General features: G+C 41.6%; 1 protein-coding gene across 1 annotated transcript in view; it reads left to right on the top strand.

Annotated features, from left to right (window-relative positions):
* The window catches only part of usp40 (ubiquitin specific peptidase 40), a 33,437-nt gene extending 13,377 nt beyond the window's left edge, over positions 1 to 20,060 (top strand). Inside the window, exons 13-31 of the mRNA XM_088931099.1 lie at positions 46 to 127; positions 1,875 to 1,945; positions 2,944 to 3,260; positions 4,366 to 4,510; positions 5,265 to 5,325; positions 6,143 to 6,196; positions 7,223 to 7,311; positions 8,573 to 8,659; positions 8,755 to 8,791; positions 9,154 to 9,218; positions 9,717 to 9,791; positions 10,894 to 11,017; positions 11,289 to 11,368; positions 11,734 to 11,852; positions 13,274 to 13,339; positions 14,396 to 14,606; positions 16,579 to 16,674; positions 17,613 to 17,704; positions 18,364 to 20,060. Of these exons, the coding sequence (XP_088787225.1) occupies positions 46 to 127; positions 1,875 to 1,945; positions 2,944 to 3,260; positions 4,366 to 4,510; positions 5,265 to 5,325; positions 6,143 to 6,196; positions 7,223 to 7,311; positions 8,573 to 8,659; positions 8,755 to 8,791; positions 9,154 to 9,218; positions 9,717 to 9,791; positions 10,894 to 11,017; positions 11,289 to 11,368; positions 11,734 to 11,852; positions 13,274 to 13,339; positions 14,396 to 14,606; positions 16,579 to 16,674; positions 17,613 to 17,704; positions 18,364 to 18,478 (1,986 nt within the window). The 3' untranslated portion in view covers positions 18,479 to 20,060. The remainder of the gene's footprint in view (positions 1 to 45; positions 128 to 1,874; positions 1,946 to 2,943; positions 3,261 to 4,365; positions 4,511 to 5,264; positions 5,326 to 6,142; positions 6,197 to 7,222; positions 7,312 to 8,572; positions 8,660 to 8,754; positions 8,792 to 9,153; positions 9,219 to 9,716; positions 9,792 to 10,893; positions 11,018 to 11,288; positions 11,369 to 11,733; positions 11,853 to 13,273; positions 13,340 to 14,395; positions 14,607 to 16,578; positions 16,675 to 17,612; positions 17,705 to 18,363) is intronic.
* Positions 20,061 to 21,103: the final 1,043 nt, after the last annotated feature.

Genomic DNA, 21,103 nt, shown 5'->3' on the forward strand with positions numbered 1-21,103 from the left:
TCATTCAGATGCACTGCCTCATTCTTGTTTTCCCTTGCATTTCAGATGCATTCCTGGGAAGGAGATATGGCTCTTACAGTTGTTAAGAGTTTACCAGCAGGCCTCCATCTGTATGACACCCTAATAGGTAAGACAGTCAGCTAAGATTAATGATGAACCTGATCAGGTATGTACTGTAGAAATGCAGACTCATCTGAGTTTGACAATTCTTAAGATCAGAATAACCATATAGATTTCTCTATGTCAGTCACTACACTAGTATTTTTACATTTTAAGAACATTGAGGCTTCAAACAAGAGGAAGCCAGTTTGTAATGAGTAGCTTATTGATGGGAGGTTCTCACCTAAACATATCTTGATTGAAACCAAGGTGTCATCTTTAACACAATGGATGTGTAGTTTGTTCTACACACTGACAACCCTTTGTATAAAAAGATGCCTCCTGTTTTTAATTTAAATTACAGTTCAAAGTAGTTTTTTTTATTGTCTTGTCCCTGTTGATCCTGCCGAAGTTCATTTGCAGCTGACTTTGCTAATGCCTTTGAGGGTTTTGAATAATTTAAACTGGTTGCCTATCTTGTCTTAAACAGAGAAGCTGGTCCGTACTGGAAATTTCTTTAACTTAAAGCATTGGAAAAAAATAAAATATTCCTTGATTTACATTCTTACTTTCAAGTCCTGAGGAGGAGGAAAATGATCTATTAGCATATAACAAATTTTCAGTATTTGTTAATTAACCTGTTCTGGTATCATCTGGTGAAATTGATAAATGTACAGTGTCAATAGTACTGTATATGATTGGATATGGCTAGGTAATATAGCTCAATCTTAAGAAGAGCAGGTGTCCTATTATTGTTGCCTGTGGTATTCCACTAATTACATTACCTTAATTTGAGCACTCATTACTTATTACTTATTACTTTGGATCCCCACAGGCTCCTGCTGAATCCACATGCTAAACTCTCACCTTCACGCTTGCTGTAGCACAGATGCTTCTCCCTCCCTGTACTGAACTCCCATCTTCTGTACTAAACTCCCTGATGGGGGAATGTTTATACTAAACTCCCTGATGGGGGAATGTTTATACTAAACTCCCTGATAAGAAAGGAATGTTTTAAGGGCTTTCTGAGTCCTGGCGTTTCTTGAGAGAGCTACCTCAAAGACGGGAGGGGGAGGATGTAGAGGAACGTGTATATATAAGCTGTGTAGAGCCATATCCCCCTTGAACTACTAGAACTACTATGGTCCTTATTGTGGTTCCATGTACAGTATGCATACAATAAAGCTTGGCTTGATGAATGGACACTTCAGGCTTGAATCTCTTGGTTTCTACATTGAGTTTTGTTAATGGTGTATAAGCTATGTCCCTCATTTCATTTAGCACCATTGGTAGAATATCATTGGGGATTTTCTAACTTTAGGAATTAAATTTTAATTTTAATTTTGATAAACTGAATTCTCAGCAACGCCATTCTCCATTGTACTCAGTTGACCTGAACTCATAATGTTTTTGTCTGTTTTTTCTCTTTAAACTTTGATTTTCAGACACTGAACTTGGTGTCACTTGCTATGTCATACACCTACTTCAATATTTCTGTAACATGACAAAATAAAAACAGAATTTGGTTTAAATTATAAATGTAAACCTTTTGTGGAAATATTCTTAAGTTCTCCTGGCAGATTTAAAGATTCAGTATGAAGTATTTTGTCTTTATTTTCCCTTTGGGCTCTTTGACTGTTGAATCCAACAGCAATGCTTTTAAGTCTGGTTATAACATTACAGTGACTTATTTTTACCTACTTCAAGTAAAACATTTTCTGTCTTAAAGTTTGCTTTTTTTTCTGGGGAAACAGCTTGACATTGTTCTCTTACAGATGACCAGCTGTCTCTGTACAGCTCTGGTATCACAGATGGGATGGATCTGTTTGTGTGGAATGGGCGAGAGGTAGGAGCAATGGGAGATTTTGTTTAATACTGGCTCATCTGGCTTGATTTTGTTTTTCATTTGTTAATATCCCTGTTACCTTTATTTCCATAATGTGACATATCTCTTCTTTGACCAGGATGAATGCTTTCCAAGACAAATAGTGTTTAGATAATTTAAGAAAGGTTACAGAGAGGAGAAGTGCATAATTGCTAGTACCATGCTGACCCAAGGATCGTGCTGTGTTTGAATGATCCATTCATCCATTTTCAAGCCATTCATTGAAGCTGAAGCCTATCCCAGCAAGCAACAGGCACAAGGCAGGATACAACCTGGACAGGACGCCTGTTCATTACAGGGCAGACAGACACAAACACACACTCACACCAGGGCCAATTTTCCAGAAGCCAGTTAACCTACCAGTATGTCTTTGGACTGTGGAAGGAAACCCAGAGCACCTGGAGGAAACCGACGCGGAACATGAGGAAAACATACAAACTCCATGCGGACAGCACCCCACTGCCGGAATTGAACCAGAGCCCCAGCCCTTAAGGCAGTGATGGAGACCACTGCGCCACTTTTTTAAAGATCCAATTGATAATCTTGTGAACGATGCTTGTTATAAATGTGCAACTATTGTTTTGAAAGTATAATCCCACATCAACAATTTCTGTAGCACCCCAAGGTGTCCAAGATCAGATAAGATCACTTTATTGGCCATATACAATTTCTTGTATTGGGAATTTGTCTTTTCTCATACCCCAGCTTGCTCTCCATGAGACACACAGACGGGGAGAGAGAAGCTTGGGGTCAGAGAGCCGGGTCAGCCATTTATACGGCGCCCCTGGAGCAGTTGGGGTTAAGGGCCTGGCTCAGGGGCCCAACGGAGTAGGATTCCTCTGCCGGCCGCGGGATTTGAGCCGGCAACCTTCCTTAGCCACAGTGCCACCCCTCTGCCCCATAAAAGCCCTCCAGGAATTCTGCGTTTTGGAAACGGGCTGTTCCCCTGTCTTCCCCAGGTGGGTGGCGTGAATGTCCAGACGGGTGTGGACTGGGAACCGGTGCTGCTGAACCTGGTGCGGCCCTCTGTTGGCGGTGACGACCCTGGGCTATCGGAGGCACCCCAGGGCTTCTCTGGGGGCCTCGAGCTGGGAGCAGTGTGCCAGGCCCTGGGTAAAGAGGAGCTCCTGCTGTGCCAGGAAGAGAAGGGGCTTGGCACTCATGGCTCAGGCTGGAGGGTGTTTCCACCGGCAGACATGCACAAGACCATTAAAGAGCTGGCCCTGAGGGACGGAGACTCCATACTGGTGCTGGAGCCCCAGGCCTTGGACCTGAGGTTTGACCCCCCTTCCTGTCACACTACCTTTCGTTTCTAATCCAGTGTTGCAAAACAGCTGGATTGTTCAATTAACTGCTAATGACCAAAGGGGCTTCATGGGCCAAATGGCCTCTCATCAGTATCTGTTCTTCATCTTCCATCAACTGCTGTGACACCAGCTGATGGTGACAAGTAACAAGCTGATTCAATAAGAATTTCTTACACTTATATAGCACTTTTCTGGACACTCCACTCAAGGCACTTTACATGTAATGGGGAATCCCACTACCTCCACCAATGTGTAGCCCCCACCTGGGTGATGGTGCGCCAGTACGCTCCTCACACATCAGCTATCAGTGGGGAGGAGAACAGAATATTGAAGCCAATTCATAGATGGGGATTATTAGGAGGCTGCGATTGGTAAAGACCAGCAGGAAATATGGCCAGGACACCAGGTTTAACACCTGTACTCTTTTTGAGGAACTCTCTGGGATTTTTAATTATCACAGAGAGTTAGGACCTTGGTTTTACATCGCACCCAAAGGATGGAGCCTTTTTTACAGTACCGTGTCCCTGTCACTATACTGGGGCATTAGGACATACACAGACTGCATGGTGAGCGCCCCCTACTGGTCCCACTAACAAGTCTTCCAGCAACAACCTTCGCTTTCCTAGGAGGTCTCCCATCCTGGTACTGGCCAGGGTTACAACTGAGCACCTTCGTTAAGAAGGCAAAAGGATAGCTTAACAAGCCAAGGTAGTTAGTACCCAAAGTGTGTAATACTGACCGGACTATTAATGGTATGGTTATAAACCATAAAGGAATAATAATCAGTCTTCTGTGTCTTGCAATATGCAATTTATATTGCATTGATAAATCTACAGCTTGCCTGCAACTAAATGGTGTATTTTAATTCAGTTTAAGTGGAGCAATAATAATGTATGCTCTCTGCCTTGACTGCTGACACTGTACATCATCTCTCATCAGCTATGGCTCGTTCTCAGTTACGGTCAGCCCTATGTTAAAAGCGGGATTTCTTTTGGACGCCACTAGGCAAGGTTCTGTCTAACTGAGGAAAGCTGCTTCCTGTCATAACAAAAAAGTGTGTTGTTTTGTCCGCAGCCAGTTCACTCTCAATGGGGACATAGTCGCCGTGACGACCCCCTCAGAGTGCAGGTGGCTGCAGGTGGAGTTCCCTCCCTGGACAGGGGAAGCAGCAGGAGAGGTGGATGGCAAAGCGGTTAAGGTCCCAGCCTCGGGAGACATGGTGAGCCTCCCTTCATGGGAGTTACAGTTTCTCTTAGCAACAGTGAATTAGCAGTTTCCCCAAAAACAATATTGTACTTAACTCTCCTTTTGAAAGTGTACGCCATCTTGTCTTGCCTCGCGTTCGAGATGTGACATTTGGCGCAGTATGTGTCTTTTAGGTCTCTAGGTCCTGGACGTAGAAAACGGTTAGCGGACTTGTAGGCTAGCCATCGAAGTTCGCTCTGGCATTTTGACCGAATGAGAAAGACGGGCGAAATGGCTTCCATTTTTTTAATGCTTTTATGACTTCAAGAAATGACTAGACAAGATGGGTGAATTGAGTCAGCCACATGAGAAAGATGGCCTAATGCCTTCCTCTTATTTATAATACATGTACCTATGAAAAATAAGAGCCACCTAGCCATTTAGACATTTCAGGATTATTTGCTTATTATTATTATTATTATCTTTCTTACATGTTCATAGGAATGCTGAACAACGTGATTTGATCTGTTTATTCATTCTGTTTAACTCTTAATAAAAATGAAGATGTGCCTTTGAATTGAGCTTTATGATTAGAACTAAAAAGTGAATGATGCAGTTGTACAGAACGCTAGGTAAAGAAATATTTTGCTTTACCTAATACTTTGCTAAGCGTTCGGTAGTCTAGTTTTATAGGTGATAACTTGTTGGTGAATTATTTGCTTAAGAGAGACGGATGGAGTGTAACAGGATGCTCAATTTGTAAAGTCATATTTGGCTTTGTGTTGAAGCTGCTGTCAGAGGTTAAACTGAAGGCCATGGAGGAACTGTGTTTACAGGACCAATTATTAGGTAAGACTGGAGAAAACATCTGTGAAGACAGCACAGCGTGTCTCAGCAGTAGATAATATCACTTATTTAACATTGGTAAATCTGATTGTAATACAATTAAAGAATAATACACAATTCACAATTCTGTGATAATGAATGAAACACAAGAACCCTTTTCTGTCAATGTGACTGTGAAAGTAGTGATTTATTGAAATAATGTCAAGTCTGATCTAAGTCACAAACCCACTGCTTGAAAATTCTGTACAGAATCCCAGTGCCGACACTGTAATTTTGGTGAATGCATAAATGTATTCCGTTCTCAGCAGTGGCAAGGTGAGTGATAGAGTGAAGAAGAGCATGTTATTACTAGCTCTTTGTTCAGTTCAAAATAAGGTGCAAAACCCTTAAAAGTGTGTTTGGATGTGGATTTTCTAGCAGGAAGGGGGATCTGCGTGATAGCACATTTATTTCAGCTTCAGTAATTAAAACTGAAACGTATGCCAAAAATTCAAACCCAAATCTCGCTTCAAATGAAATTCCTTAGATGACCAAAACCAGGTTTTTAGTTTTCCAACATTGGCAGTGTTGCATTGTAGCAATGCTTTTGGGCATACAATTGCCACAGAGTGATGTAAGTCTGATCTACAGTATGGTTAGTTTTGATATTTGCCTCGCACCAGATTTCCCGTCAAAGTGACTGTGACCTCTATGTGAAAAACAGTTTTATGATTGCAGCATTTTCAGAACACATGCTGTCTGACCTTCGTTCTCCATCTGAGCTTGTGCGCCTTGTTGTTTTGTTCACCCTTCCTCAAAAACTGCTTCCTCTTCTCTCTAGGAAGCGAGTGCTGTCTGAGACAGGCTGACAACAGCGGCAGGCTCCTGCCCCCAGGTATGCCTGCACAGCTAAGATCACTTTATTAGTCATATACAATTTCTTGCATTAGGAATTTGTCTTTTCGCATACCCCGGCTTGCTCTCCATGAGACACATAGTCAGGGAGAGAAGCTTGGGGTCAGAGCGCAGGGTCAGTCATTTATATGGTGCCCCTGGAGCAGTTGGGGTTAAGGGTCTTGCTCAGGGGCCCAACAGAGTAGGATTCCTCTTCCAACTGTGGGATTTGAACCAGCAACCTTCCAGTCACAGGTGCAGATCCTTAGCCACAGAGCCACCGCTCCGCTAATACTAAGAAAACAGGGTGCCCCATCAGTGGGCTCACTCTTACTTCTGAGTTGAGTTCTGCACAGGCATGAAATTGAAGCCTGAACCCGGCCCATACCCGAGACCTGACCCAACCAAGCCCGAATGGTACTGCCCTTTCCTCCTCGCCCAGCATTGAGGGTTCGGATGTCCTGGGACCCGCCTAGCACCAGGTCACACCTGAAGAAGGCTCCACGGCCAAAACGTTGTGTTCTCTTTCTTCTTTTTTTCAGCATGGAATAAACCTACTACTTGTTTCTTTGCAGCCTATGCATGCTGACGCAGCTACCCACCTGAACTACTATAGTTGCAACAGGCTGAGAAGCGGCACAGAATTAAAGTAGCTGAAAATCACAGTGCTGTAGCCTCAGGTTCTGTTCCGAACCTGTGGTGCTGTCTGTGTGGAGTTTGTATGTTCTCCCCATGTTCATGTGGGTTTCCTCCTGGTGCTCTGGTTTCCTCCCACAGTCCAAAGACGCACAGGTAGATGAATTGGCTCCTGGGAAAATTGTCCCCGGTGTGAGTGTGTCTGTGTGCCAAGTGCTGGACTGACGTCCTGTCCAGGGTGTATCCTGCCTTGTGCCTATTGCATGTCTGGATAGGTTCTGGCTCCCCCTGTTACCTTGTATTGCAGAAATCGGTTAGAAAATGGAGGAATGGATGGAAAATGATTGCGATTGTTGTGATGTGTCGCATGCTGTTCTGTTGTCCCCTACAGTGCGGGAGGATATGAGTATCCGTGAGGCAGGGGTGAAACTGATGAGCACTTTGTCCCTTTGCCCAGGCCCAGCACCTGGACCACAACAGGTGGGTCTCCCCATGCGGATTGAATACGAAGTTTGCAGAATCTGAAATAATTTGAAAGATTTACATAGCACAGATGGCTAAAGATAACAGAAAGTAAGCCTTTTTCTTGAGCCCAAGGAGGGCTTGATTTTGTTTTTTGCCAGTTAGATTCTGGAAGAATATTAGTAGAGAATAGGATGCTCTTTTGCAACAAGACCAGAGAAATTTTAACAGAACCTTTTATAGTTCAGTTAATAAAAGCTGTCCATGTAAAAATAATATTGGGCACTGCTATTCAGATTTCACCACATTTAGCATAAAACATTACACATTTAAGAGTTTAAGCTTTTTAAACTGTAGGAACAGCAGTGACTTTATAAGGTATATAATTTGGTTTGAGGCACTGCAAATAATTTCAGTTAAACAAAAGTGCCAAACAATGTGGTATTGTCCAACACAACTCCGTCTCCTGGTATTGAACCCCAACGATTTTGTTAAAATAGAATAGAAAGTGGGGAAAATTAATAACATCAAATGACACGAATTTCAAAGAAACTACTAATCACCCGAATAAATTAGCGAAAAAACACTTGGCGCTAGTCAATGTGGCAGTTGTTGGACGCAGTATAAACTAGGTAGGTCTCTCTTGTGGATGTTTTCAATTGTTTTTCTTTTATGTAGTTTCACACTAGAGTAAGACTTCAGGATCTTCCTAATAAAGATCTTGAAAAGGGGGCGCTTTTAATAAGCCTGTGCAGTCAGGTGTGAAGATCAGAGTTCTTAACATGAGTTACAGACTGTTGATTTTTAAGATGTTTAATTTAAAAGCTTCTCTTTTAACACCCAAAGAACACACCTGGCAGCACTGTACCCCTGTGATAGCTACATAGCTAAATAGATACATACTTTATTAATCCGGTAAGGGAACTTGCAGTGCATCAGCAACTAGGCACAATCAACACAGCACAGTACAACTTACTAATGCAATAATACATTTATACAAGTACAAAACACAAAAATACAGTCAGTAAGAAATGCAATAAAAAATGTGCGTGTGTGTGAAGAATTGCACACAATACAAAATAAACCAGAATGTACAGTGCACAAAGAAAATGTATCGCACTGTATAGATGTATGGCACAATTCACAAGCATAGTATAAGTGTAAATATATATGACAATTATAGATAAATTACCCAGTCCACGTGTGTGTGTGTGAAGGAGGGTAGGATAGTCTCACCAGGGCTTGTTGCTGTGATATGCTCTCCTTGCTTGTGTTGCAGCTGTTTCTCTACTTCACTGTTGGCACAGATCCTCCAGCTGGGCCAGAGATGGAGATAATCGTCGAGGACACAGTCACTGTTAAAGAGGTAGGGGGCAAAAACTATACCTCACCATTCCCAGCATTTTGACGGGCGAAAAAAACTGGCCAAGCTTTCTTGACATAAAACTCTTCTTATTGCAGTGCCTGAAGCTCATGTTGAAGAGGGCAGGACTGGAAGGTAAAAAGAAAACTGTTTCTGATGTGCAATTCAAATGCGTTGAAATGAGTCAAGAGTTTGGTTTTTTTGTGTGTGATTTCTAGCCCTTAGTTTTCTTCTTCCCAAAAGATATCAGTCGGCTAAGAATGCCTTCATATGGGCTTCTCAACATAATTCTCCACAGGGCCAAAGTAGTAATATATTATGACTTGTTTCACAAGGTCTTCTGTAGCTTTTCCACAGACACTTTCGTATTTATAATGCAAAAACAGATTATGTGATTTAAAAGGATTGTGTGATGTCTTATGCCTCAGCATTCTTCACTTATTCTAAAATACCGATGTTGATGTGCCTGTGTGTATGAAAGGTCTTATTCTTTGCAGGGGAATGTTGGCACCTCAGAAAGGTAGATTGGTGCTATGAAATTGGTGATCCACTTAATGAAGAGGTGAGTACATATGTCATGGATTGCTGACGTAGCTGTTTTATTCTTTATATCCTTCATTAGATGGAGAGAAAGAGATTAAGCCTTTTCACTTTTTAGTTTATTCTGATGACTAGGGCAAACTTAATGCATTAACACTCACTCTCCCTGGCCCCATGTTCAGCGAACTAATCTTGAGAAATATTTTAGCTCAGGCAGTTTGTTCTTTTAAAAATTTCTTGGAATACGCAAACTGCTTTGGGGGCAATGTATAGTTTTCACATTCAGCCCAGCATGCATGATTAATTCTTCCAGATGCCACTTGAAAAAAATTAAGACTCGTTCTCTTTTTACCCTGCTTTAAGTGTCGCCATAATTAATAAATAGTAAAACAGAAAGGAAGACTAGGGTGTCCATACAATGTACTAGTGGATAAGGCAAATCCGGTACAGGCTGTGAAGCACACGGGTGTCTTGGCCTCTGTCCCACCTGTCATCAGGTGTATTTCCTCCTCTTTTCCAGGACACCACACTCGCCAAACTGAAGGTCAGAAGTGGAGACACCTTGGTGGTCACAGAGGGCCGCCTCCCACCGAAGGTAGATAAATTCCCCGGGGAAAATAAGTTCCTCATCGGCCTCACTTTAGCAGCGCTTAGTCCTCTCCTTTTCTAAATGAGTAACACAGGAAGTTGCAGCGCGAGTCAGTTCCACGTTGAAAGACTTCCCATAAATTATGTTCCTCTCAGTGTTGCGTTTAGGACATGAACACGGCATATATTTACATACAGAACCGAAAGGGGGTTTTGTGGCAAAAGACTAATTTAAACATCAACATGAAGTATGAATTCTGATACCCAGCTATATGAGAATGTAGCTCATACCTTTGTTAGTCTAAATAAGGATTCCAGTACCGTGGTCTGCACTCGTCCTGTACTTATTTAGAAGCTGCCTAAGTTTAGACCATAGCCTGGACCGACCTCCAGATCAAGCTCTGTATACATTTAAATATGACAAGGTTGTCATGCTTTTCTGAATAGGATTCCCCCTGTTAAGGACTGGTTTATTCAATGAAGTCAATACACGATCCATTATAGTGAAGAACACCTGAGTGATCAAATGGAAGAAAAAAAATGGAAAAAATTGATGGGCCTCTACATGACGAGGAGTTAAGCTTGTGGTTCTGTAAGGCCCTAGTTTTGCTATTATAACATGTTAACAGTGATCTTTCTGAAAACGTCATTGAGATGATTCCACAGGAAGATGGAAACCCAATTTCTTTCACAAGCAGTGCCATTTTCTATTTCTTATCCTTGATCTTAGGGAGACAGTGGTATTCTTCATTTAAAAACTTTCCTGTTTGGAATCTCTATCTGTTTGACTTACTGCTACAACCGCTGTACTGTGGTTCTGCGCCACCGATCCACCTTTTGACAGTGGATACGTTGGGCACTAATTGTGACCAGCATGTTTCTCAGTGGCATCACTTGCCAGTTTGCAAGTGCCCCGTAGGTCTTAGTTACCTATGTTCAGTGCCCGAACTATCCAGCCTGAGCGTTGCTCAATGATCCGTGCGCCACATTTCGGGAAATGCTGAACAAAGCCAGCTAACGAAATAGCTTAGGTGGAATCGGCCATCTGTGGATTGTAGGGACAGGATTCCCAAATCCCTGTCGCCTTCTCCTCCTCTCCCATGCTGCAGGGCTTCTTGAGGTTACCGGTCTGGCTGTATGGAGAGCCGAGCATTTCCTTAAGCCAGCAAGACCCTCAGATAAATCATGTTGCGGAGCAAATAGGAGAATTGTCGTTGGACACTTCCACTGCAGGTGAGAACTCCCTTCAGGAGCTCCTGTTGAAACTTTTAGAACATCTGTATCCTGAAAGTGCTTGAAGCTGTGAATTAAGTGTTTTTAAATAAGAAAGCAATTTAAATTGTGTTTCCAGGTTGTTATTCATTGAGGATTTTAAGTTACCTTTAAAACCTAGTGGATTGTGGCCTCTAGGAACAGGAGTGAATAACTATGCTCTTGGGGATCTATGGTGGTCTAATTGAGGAGTGTTGGTCAGAACTGTGATGAGATTTTCTTTGGTCTGTAGACGCATCGGAATTGCATCTTCAGTTTATGGGACTTGTTGAGATCTCAGGAGAAGCCAGCCTGGAAGATCTCAAAATGCAGGTATATCTTACTTTGAAGCTCATGGAGATCTATATAGAGTACAAGCCTATCAAGTACATCATTAAACAAACAGACCTCACTGTTACTTTTTTTAAGTGGCAGTTAGCCTTTTGCACACTTTTCAACTTTCCTGGTGAAAAAAGCACAAAAGAATTGTCTGGTCGGTAGCAAACTATTAATTTGGCATTTAACCAACCATTTCAAGGTACACACATGATAGAAAACTGCATGCTTGTAGCATCCATTTTATTTTTAGTTTATATGTGGATCCTGTGATGTGTGTGCAAAAACTATTGCAAACCAGTGGCTGAAGTGAAATAAGTTCCCCAAATTGTATTTCCTTGCTTTGTTTGGGTATGTCGCAGGTCATGACCTTGCCAAACTTCCAGGATCTGTGTGTGCCATCGTCCGAATTTCTCAGAGTCTGGGTGCTGGAAGGCAAACGACCAGCCAAGATCCTCAGGGGAAACCAGCAGCCGATCAAGTAAGTGGCTTTTTCAGGAAACACCTGGATGAGTCAACTACAAGAAAGTCAAAAGATCTAGAGGGGTTGAATGCCCTCCTCTTGTAGTATTTTTTTGGCCCTTGGTCATGTTATAGTGTGCACACACAACACCGGCCATAGTTTGATTAAAAGACCACATCTTTTTTTAAAGTTTAATATAGGCTGTACAATGTTGTCAGACGCTACTTTATCACTTCCTTCTTCGTTTTATTGTTCCAAGCGTGTCACAGCAGTACCGTGGAATGGAGGTGGCACTGAGGAGCAGTGGTTAGGGTTCTAGACTCGAACTGAAAGGTTCAGATTTGCAGGTTCAAATCCCAGGCAGGGCAGAACTGCTGTTGTACCCTTGAGCAAATACGTCAGCCAGATTTCTGCAGGAATATCTGCAGATGTCTAAATGGGTATAAATGTGAGTTAATGTGGATGAAAGCATTAGTAATAAGCAAATACGTTAGTAGTAATAATAATCCATACTATAGTAAAGGCAGAGCACAATAGTCAGATGCTTTTTATTTATGGAAACAGGCAGTTTCCCATCTTCTAATTCTTCTAATTCTGGTCTCCTAACTGTCCCCCAAGCCCGCCTACATTGTATGGGTGACAGGGCCTTCTCCTGTTATGCCCCCAAGCTCTGGAACTCTCTCACCAAGGATACCAGAGAGTCAGCTTCTCTAAACTCCTTCAAATCCGGACTCAAAACCCTCTTCAGAAAAGCCTTTTCTTAACTGGTTCCATTCTTTATCCCTCTGCTCCTATTTTACTTTGTACCACCATCCATAGTCTCCTCTGTATTGTAATTGTGTTTTATCTTGTGTATTCTTTTTATTTATTGTTGTTGTCATTCTGTAAAGCGCTATATAAATAAAGTTTATTATTGTTATCTTAATATTGCTCAGTGCTGCAGGAAGATTGTTTTTCTCTTGAATTAAGACATCTGGTTTTCATCTGGTGATTTAAATACACATAATTATTGCCCTTATTTAGTTTGATGCCATTTTGCCTAGCGAATATAACTTGCACGTTGAAACTTTCAATGCTAGCCTCCTACAGTTCCTGAATTCACTATTTTCCATCTTCAGAGATTGTCCTGTGTTTCAATAACACGTCCTGAAATTGCTGTAAGTCACTTATATCCAAATGGAAGATGGCATTCTTTGTTTTTTCATCATCCTCTGGGCCAGGACCAGTATCCCAAACCAGCTAGTTTTCATTCCACTTGACCAGCCAGTATCTTAATAAAGTCTTGAAGCTAATTTAGTGCCTTTCTTGTGGTTATATCTTGTGGTTATATTTTCTTTTTTCCTCCAGCAAGATACAATATGAGCCCAAGATGGTACACATAGGTGAATCTAAAACAGCCTTTGATTGAAGGTTTCTTCTCCCTTTTTTTAATTAAACAGCACTTTAAAATTAGGAAGTGGGACTGAAATCTGTGTCCAGCGTCTTTGCAAAGAAGAAAACCTTGGGTAAGTTGTAAACATTTTTAAAAAGCTGCTTTCATTAAACTAAGAGCTATAAAATTGTTGGTCTAGACCCAGGCTTAATATTTTGTTAGAGTATTTGTGTATTTGCATGTACTCAGTATACAAGAATATTATCACAATTATATTTATGAAATTGTCCTTGAAAACTAACCACTTTTCTAGGTTCTGTTTTTGATCTACCGTGCTGGTAAATATCATTTTTGTATGTAAAATTGATACTTTTAAGATGTCCTCATTTTTATTATACATAAAACAGCTATTTTTTTTTAGCTCATGAGAGGTAGCACTATTTTCCACTTTTGGTCAGGATGTTGCAGAGATGTGATCAACACAAAAAGAATTAAATGCACCTTCTTTTTTCTTTTTTGGCGCACCTGTATTTCACAGGTTACTTGGCCATCTCTGTGTTGCTAGCATAACACAAAACTAATACTTTATTTAGAATAAATATCCTGAACCCAACAATTACTTTTTAGTGGTGGTATTGTATAATAGAGCACTGAGTTCTCCTGATGGAAACACATTTTTGTGAAACCAAATTAAGCTTTCTCCATTCATGCAGGTTACCTTTATACTATGATCTTACCTTCATCTAAAGATTTTTCTTAACTGTATCACTAGGAGTGTGTGGTCATGCCGAACTAAGCTGCTGTAAAATGAGATTCCGGGTTCAATTCCAGACCTGGGGTGCTCTCTGTGTGGAGTTTGCATGTTCATCCCTGTGTTAATGAGGTGTTTTCTCCATGCGCTTTGGTTTTTCCCCCCAGTCCAAAGACATGCTAGTAGGTTAATTATCATCTGGGAGAATTGGCCCTGGTGTGTGGGTGTGTGTACTGTAGGTCTGATTCTGTGTCTCTGCCCTGCGATGGGCATGTGTCCAGTCCAGGGTGTACCCTGTCTTGCGCCCATTGCTTGCCAGGAAACCTGTATTGGATAAAGAGGTTTGAACGTGGTTGGATGATATGTGTTTGTTTTGCATAGCATCACAGTTAGGTTGTATTCGTAAAGCCAGTGTTATTAACGAGTGCCCTGTGGTAGTCTTAAGGAGCTGCTTCTGAGAGTGCAAATGGGCGTGCCAGCCCAGCGCCAATACTACCCGGCTGAGGAGCTGGTATGGGACACGGCCAAGGAGTGCACAGCCCGGGCACTGCGCCAGGCCATTGCCAGCCATTACTCGCTGCCCCTCGACAAGGTGGAAGTGGCCAAATACTTCCCAGACAAGTACGAGTGGATGGTGGTGTCCAGCTGGGTAAGACGAGACCGGCGGTTCTGGTTTCCAATGTAAGGCGTCGGTCAACTGCTTCTGCCCCTTACATTGTGAGATTAGGCCAGCCTGTCTTCTCAATATTCTCACATTTAGACTGTGCACGGAAAGCAGGTGAGATGCTCCTGAGCCCATCTGTTAATTCCATATCCATTTGATTTCTTCCATGCATGCAGGCCTGCCTGTCTGTATCTAGTCTGCATGATCTCCTTCTGTTCCCCCTGGGTTCTCTCTGATGCTCCAGTTTTTTTTACACAGACTACATTTTAGTGATGCGCGGGTTGAGTCGCACCCATGGGGGCGGGGGTGGGTTTACTCGGGGGGCCGGGTGGGTGCGGGTCCCCCCCAAAAAAACACCAAACCGCGCATCACTATTCCATTTGATTGTATAGCACTACACGGGGGGGGGCATGTTCAGCGTTAGCCTGTGTTGTCCCAGCTGTTCCGGCTGCCTGGGGACGAGCCACAGCTGTGAGGGCTCTTTAAAAGCACACTGGACACCCCCCCCTCCAGGAGGGACGAGCAGGGCCACCCCCCAGGAAGGGGAGGAACGTCCACCGGCAGTCCCGGAGGGGATTGTACTCGGGCGTAAGGCCGCTGTTTTTCCATCGTTTTTCTTTTTTCTTTTTGCCCGTCCCGTCATGTGTCAGGCTGACCCTTTTCACACGTCGAGTTTTGATTTTGTGTTTGGCCCCGCGCTCCCTGCTCTTCCAGGCTGGAACCCTGTTAAGTCCAGTCTGGTCACCGAGGCGCTAAGCGGTTCTTCCCCCCCCCCCCCCCCAGACTGGACTCGGGGTGTACAGCGACACATTTTTCTTTTTCCTTTTAATTATTGTTTTTGCCCCCTTTTTTGTGTTATTTTCGGTTCTTGCTAACCTCACACCGAAGCCTCCATCCCCTCAGTCGGGCCATCGACACCTACCGGTGCTTTAAAATTGTCTTTTAATGCAGGGGTGCTTCACACATGGTGAGTTTTGGTCCCAGTATTGGCTGGGAGAAATATAACCAAACAGGCCAAGTGACCTTCTCCCATTTGTGATCTTACTGCTGTTCAGTTTTTTTTATTTAGACCTTTATTTTCAAAGAGGCTTCAGGTGAGAACGAACAGCCCCCAGAACCCCCTAATCACTGCTCAGCACCGCTGTCGAAACTTTGGGACCTAGGTGACTGGTCTTGAAACTAGAAGAATAAGTCTTAGTAACAGGTTTGGGACAGCTTTGTGGGTCAGTATGGAGAAGGAAAGCTGCAGAGAATGGGTCAAGGCTAGATCTGGCACTGACAAATTAGGGATTTTGAGAAGGACATAAACCCAAATTCACAATAGTCAGATTTTACCCTATAACCCTTATAAAAAAAAAAACCCTTTTAATCTCTTATGGAAGATATTTAAGTATAAAAATAGTGAATAAAAGTAAATAAGACGACTGTATAGGCTTACTAACTTGCTATCATACGTGTGCATGACAAATGTTTCACAGAATAAAGCATTTTCTTCATTTTTTTTTTATTTTCCGGAGCCACCATTTAAGTTGACACTTCGTGGGCTATGAATCGACTGTATTTGTTTTAAACTTGGAAACACAGACGCAGGACTCCTGTCAGTGACCTCTTATCCCAGCATTCTCTTTTCCCAGCCTCAGCTGCTTTTATCTGTGATTCTAACCAACAGCTTCCAGCTTACGTCTGTTAAGTTACTTTGCGAGCTTTTTGATTGACTTTGTGGCTTTTCACATACTGTATTTGAAACTTCCAAACTTACACTTCATTATTACACATTCTTTTGTAGCTGTATGGCCAGAAACAAATTCTTTTAATTTATAATGTACAGGTTACCTCTGGGGAAACAAAGGTTTGAAAGCGTTTACGAAATCAAAGTCCACAGGCTGCACACGCACAGTGAAAAAATCACGTTGTGCACCAATTGCCTTTAATTAGGTGCTTGTTTTGTTTTTTTCAGAGCCAGCAGGTATCCAAACGTAAAAAGAAGAAAAAGATAGAGAATTTACAGGGGGCACCTTTTCACCTAAAAGATGGGGATGTCATAGGGGTCAAGGTAATGTTCTGTTTGAAATTCAGCCAGAAGCATTATGAATGTGTCCAGGGACAAAGCTATGGGTAATGATGTAATTTAGCTGTACTATTTTTTAAACTTCTATTTTCAGTTCTTTGTTAGAAACTGCAATAGCATTTATTTTTCTGTTGTCATTCCTGCTCATAACTCTTCTTTCTGGTGGCATGGTGGCACAGTGGTTAGCATTGCTGCCTCACAGTAATGGGCCCTGGGTTCAATTTTGGATCTGTGGTGCCATATGCATGGAGTTTGCATGGTCTGCCGTTGTTTGCATGGGTTTCCTCCAGGTGCTCTGGTTTCCTCCCACAGTCCAAAGACGTGCTGGTGGGTTAACTGGCTCCTGTGAAATTGTGAAACTGCGTGCGTGCCATCCGTGAATTAGCGTGATGTCACCTGTTTCACATCTTTGTTAGGGAAGTGCAGTAGATCTAGCAGTTGCAATAAAGCTTTACAATTTAAACGATTCTTCATATTTCTAAGTGTTCTCCAATAACTGTTGATTTTTTTACATTTCTGTTACTTGAACTGCATTGTTTTACCCTAAACAGTTTTGGAAATAGTTTTTAAGTGACACATCATTTTAACAGGTTACCTGTGGTTTTCATTTTGACTTTGTGTGCTAAACTTACTTTGTATATTCAAAAATTATGTATGAGGTATGCTAACTCCAAAACTTAATGAAAGCAAACCTGCTATACATACTACTTTATATGTATATTCAATAGTTATGCATTAAGGTCACTTTGAGGTTATTCAACTAAATTGTCTTCTGAGTGGTTGCTTAATTTGTATTTTAATGTAGGTTTTACATCAGCGGTTCTTTATAATAATTACTTGTTCTTGTTGTTTTTTTTAACCTGCATTGACCCCTAGGGTGCGGAATAGTGGTTAAAAGTAACAAGTGTCTTTTCACGTAACAGAACCTTCTTATAGACCACAATAAAGACTTCAGCACGCTGCGAGATGACATTGGGAAGCAGCAGCTCAGGCAGGAAGTGGAAAACAAGAGGAAGTAGGTTATTCATGATTGATCCTCTCCCATTGTAGTCTTTTGCCACTCTAATGTCCAAATATCCAAGTATTCTTCACCGATAACAGGCCCACAATATTTTTTTAAGTGATTTGGTGCTCCTAAGCTTTTCTAAAATTCATGTGCTTTTCAAACAGGAAGAGGTCATTTAGCCTGTCCAGGCTGTTTGGTAGTTGGTAGCTTATCAATCTCTGCATCTCATCCAGGATTTTCAGAAAGGAATCTTGAGTGGCAGCTTACCCCACAACATGGCTGGGTAGCTTGTTCCATACTCCCACAACTCTATGCGTCACAACATGCTTTGTGCTCTCGGTTTTAAATGCACGTCCACATAGTTTCCAAGTGGGCCCTCTTCATTCTGAAGACATCCACTGGGTTGGTTTTATCAGTGCCAATGAGGACCTTGAAAAACTGTGCCACATCACACAGGAGAGATTGGAGGATATGTAGGCAGACTCCTCCAGCTTGCCCACTGAATGTGCTGAACTGCCTCTTCGCATTTGTAACCTTTCTTATCTTCTTGTAACTGTAAGCTGAGACTATAAAACACTGATTGGAATAATTAAAAAAAAATGAAACTGCACAAATCCTAGAACAAATATGCTCCAGTCTTTTCTTAGCTCATTGTTATCTCTTTACAGCAGTGGGAAGAGGGTCAGCTTTCAGAACGCAGAGTCTTACCCAGAGAGGAAGCCGTCTGGACGCAACAGGAAACCCGAAGTTGCCCTTTCCATCAACGTTGGAGTTTTCAGATAGCAGTGACCTCTCATCTGTTAATGTGTCGACGCATATGATGTTTGTTTGGGGTTGTTTTTTTTTAAATCTTCCTTTGGTCGCTTTTCCTGTGTCAAGCAACAATATTTTCCACACTCTCTACCTGGTTTGTGCCTGGCTTTGGTCGATTGTGCAGTTTGCCTGAAGAGGTGAAATGGCGCCAACCATTGCGGACGTCCAGATGGTGTAGCAGAGCGGTTAGTCTTCTGGGTCACCCTAAACCACTTGTGTTTTTAGGTTAAGGACACATGGACGTTATCGACAAGCCGGGCAAGTACAGTAATTTGTTCAGTTAAGAGAAATTGGTCTTTAGGGGCTGATGTGTTTAACTGATGACTATTTCAGGTCTTAAGGAACTGATGATTTAATGATTACTAATGAAAATTGCTGCTTAGGGACTCCCTAGGGCCAGGGCTGGAGACATAAATATAAGCAAGGCCTAACATTTACAGGTAGCAAAAATTGTAAAGGGACATACCTGTTGATGCAGGGACAGTTTAGACTTGGCTTCAGGACTCTTCTGGTTGGTCACTCAACTACACTTAAGCAGCTTTTAAATTAACTCCCTGCTCGAACATACTATAACTATGCAATTAAAGTCGTAGTACAATCTGTGGTTATGAAGTGCTATTATAAGTATTTATCATGTGCTTAATTAAGCCTAGTGTTAACATGCTGAGCAGTTTTCCAACACAATTTGACAAACGAAAACAAGTAACTGACTGGTTTCCAGGTGCCAGTTAATTTTGTACCCTAATAGTCATTAGAGATCAAACGGCAAAAGTAGCAGTTGATTAATAGGAATTTAGTTTTTTATGTAAAATGTACATAAATGTTAACAACAAGAATCAATCATAAACAGTTTGCTTAAAGATGCTACAAACAAAATATTTTGTACTTTAATGACAAAATGTAGGTTTGTCACGTACTTCTGTATTACCAGCTTGTATTGAAGCTTAGGGAGTAGGATGGGATGATTTTAAGTTCGTTTTTTTCTTAATGACAATAAATCCCATTTCAGGATACTCTTTGTGGTGTCTGATCATGTTGTAGTAAGGCTTTGTAAAATCATCTTAATGTAGTTGGGCTGGACATGAGATTGAGGTATCCAAGCACGCCACATCTCCACAGAGCTTTATGGCTGAAAATGTACATTTAATCTCTGCTCAGTCGACAAGCACATGAAGTGAAAGCGACTGTGGTGCTGGTGCAGGAAAAACAGAGCTCTATCATCAAATGTTTGGCTTGAGAAAATCGTAGGAAAAATGGCTATTTTCTTATTTTTTGTATAGATTCTTTCTGTTGTGTAAATAAATGCAGCCTGCTTCAATGTTCTTAAAATGATCTAAAAAATAGAAGAAGGCACAGCTTTGCAGTGGCATCTGGAAGTATGAGTTGCCTCTTATTAAACTGCAGTGGCATGCTGATCCAATTGAACATCTCAGGATTTTTCATTTATTTTGTGAAAATCAGGAAAAAAAATTGATTTACTACAGAAATATGGGTTTTGTTAACGTTTGCATATTTGTTTTATGAAAACAAAATTAAAAACCAATCTGACATTTTTGGAAGAGTCTGTGTGAGGGTCACTGTGTTTTTGAAATGTGAAGGTCTTCCCAGCTTGTTCCCAGCATTAACAGAAGCCTGAATCGGGTCTGTGAGAATCGCCAACTCTTCAGAAATAAGCAGTTTGCCATTTCTTTTAATGAACTGGTTTTGGTGGTATATTAAACCCACCAACACCAATACACAATCGTTTCAATTCTTTTACATTCCAATATGTGCGATTTTAGTTAATGTACAGTAGTTTGAGTTAATTGCACAAAAATCAAAGCAAAAGAAAATGTAAAGCTGTTCCAGTACATTAACACATCATGTTTTATATTTGAAAAAAACACCTGCTTGATACTGACTAAATTCCATTCTGGGATTGCACAACATTGCCTATGGAACATTCTCTCATAATTGATTTATGACGGAATTTTCCACTTCTTGACCTGATCTTCTCCCATTATTCCATGCATGGGTGATGCATAGTTACCATTCTGAGACAGCAGTGCACCAGCCTTGCTTTACAATACATCATAAGTTAAACAGGTCCGTTTTTCTTGATTTAGTTTCTTTGGCTCTTCCTAGGCATTCCTTAAGGATTATCTAAAATTTGAAACCCACAGGACAAATCTTTCACAATACCTGCTGTCAATTAATGATGCATCTGCCATGATGTGATTCATTCTTACAGCACAGACATCCTCTCTCTCAGAGCTCTTAAATCACGTTGAAATGTTCTCTGAACTGAAGCTACGAAAGACTCCTTATACAGAACTTGCATTTCTTGTTTCCACCTTCAGCACAGTGAATTTCTGCTTCCCCCTCAGCAGTGTTTACATGCATAATAAATCAGAATTAAATCCTTAGTTATTATACAGCATGTATCCCTGACTTTCACCTGACAGGTATTTGTACTTTAAAATCCGTGTACAAATAACAGGAGATGCCTACAGTATGTATGAGCAGGGTACAGCTGAAAACAGATTTTATTTCCAAATAGTTTATCTTGAACATGGTGCAGTTTCCTGTTGTAACACATTCCAAGTGCCACGCTAA

The sequence above is a fragment of the Atractosteus spatula genome, chromosome 13 (genome assembly GCF_055471065.1).
Source record: "Atractosteus spatula isolate fAtrSpa1 chromosome 13, fAtrSpa1.hap1, whole genome shotgun sequence".
NCBI lineage: Eukaryota > Metazoa > Chordata > Actinopteri > Semionotiformes > Lepisosteidae > Atractosteus > Atractosteus spatula.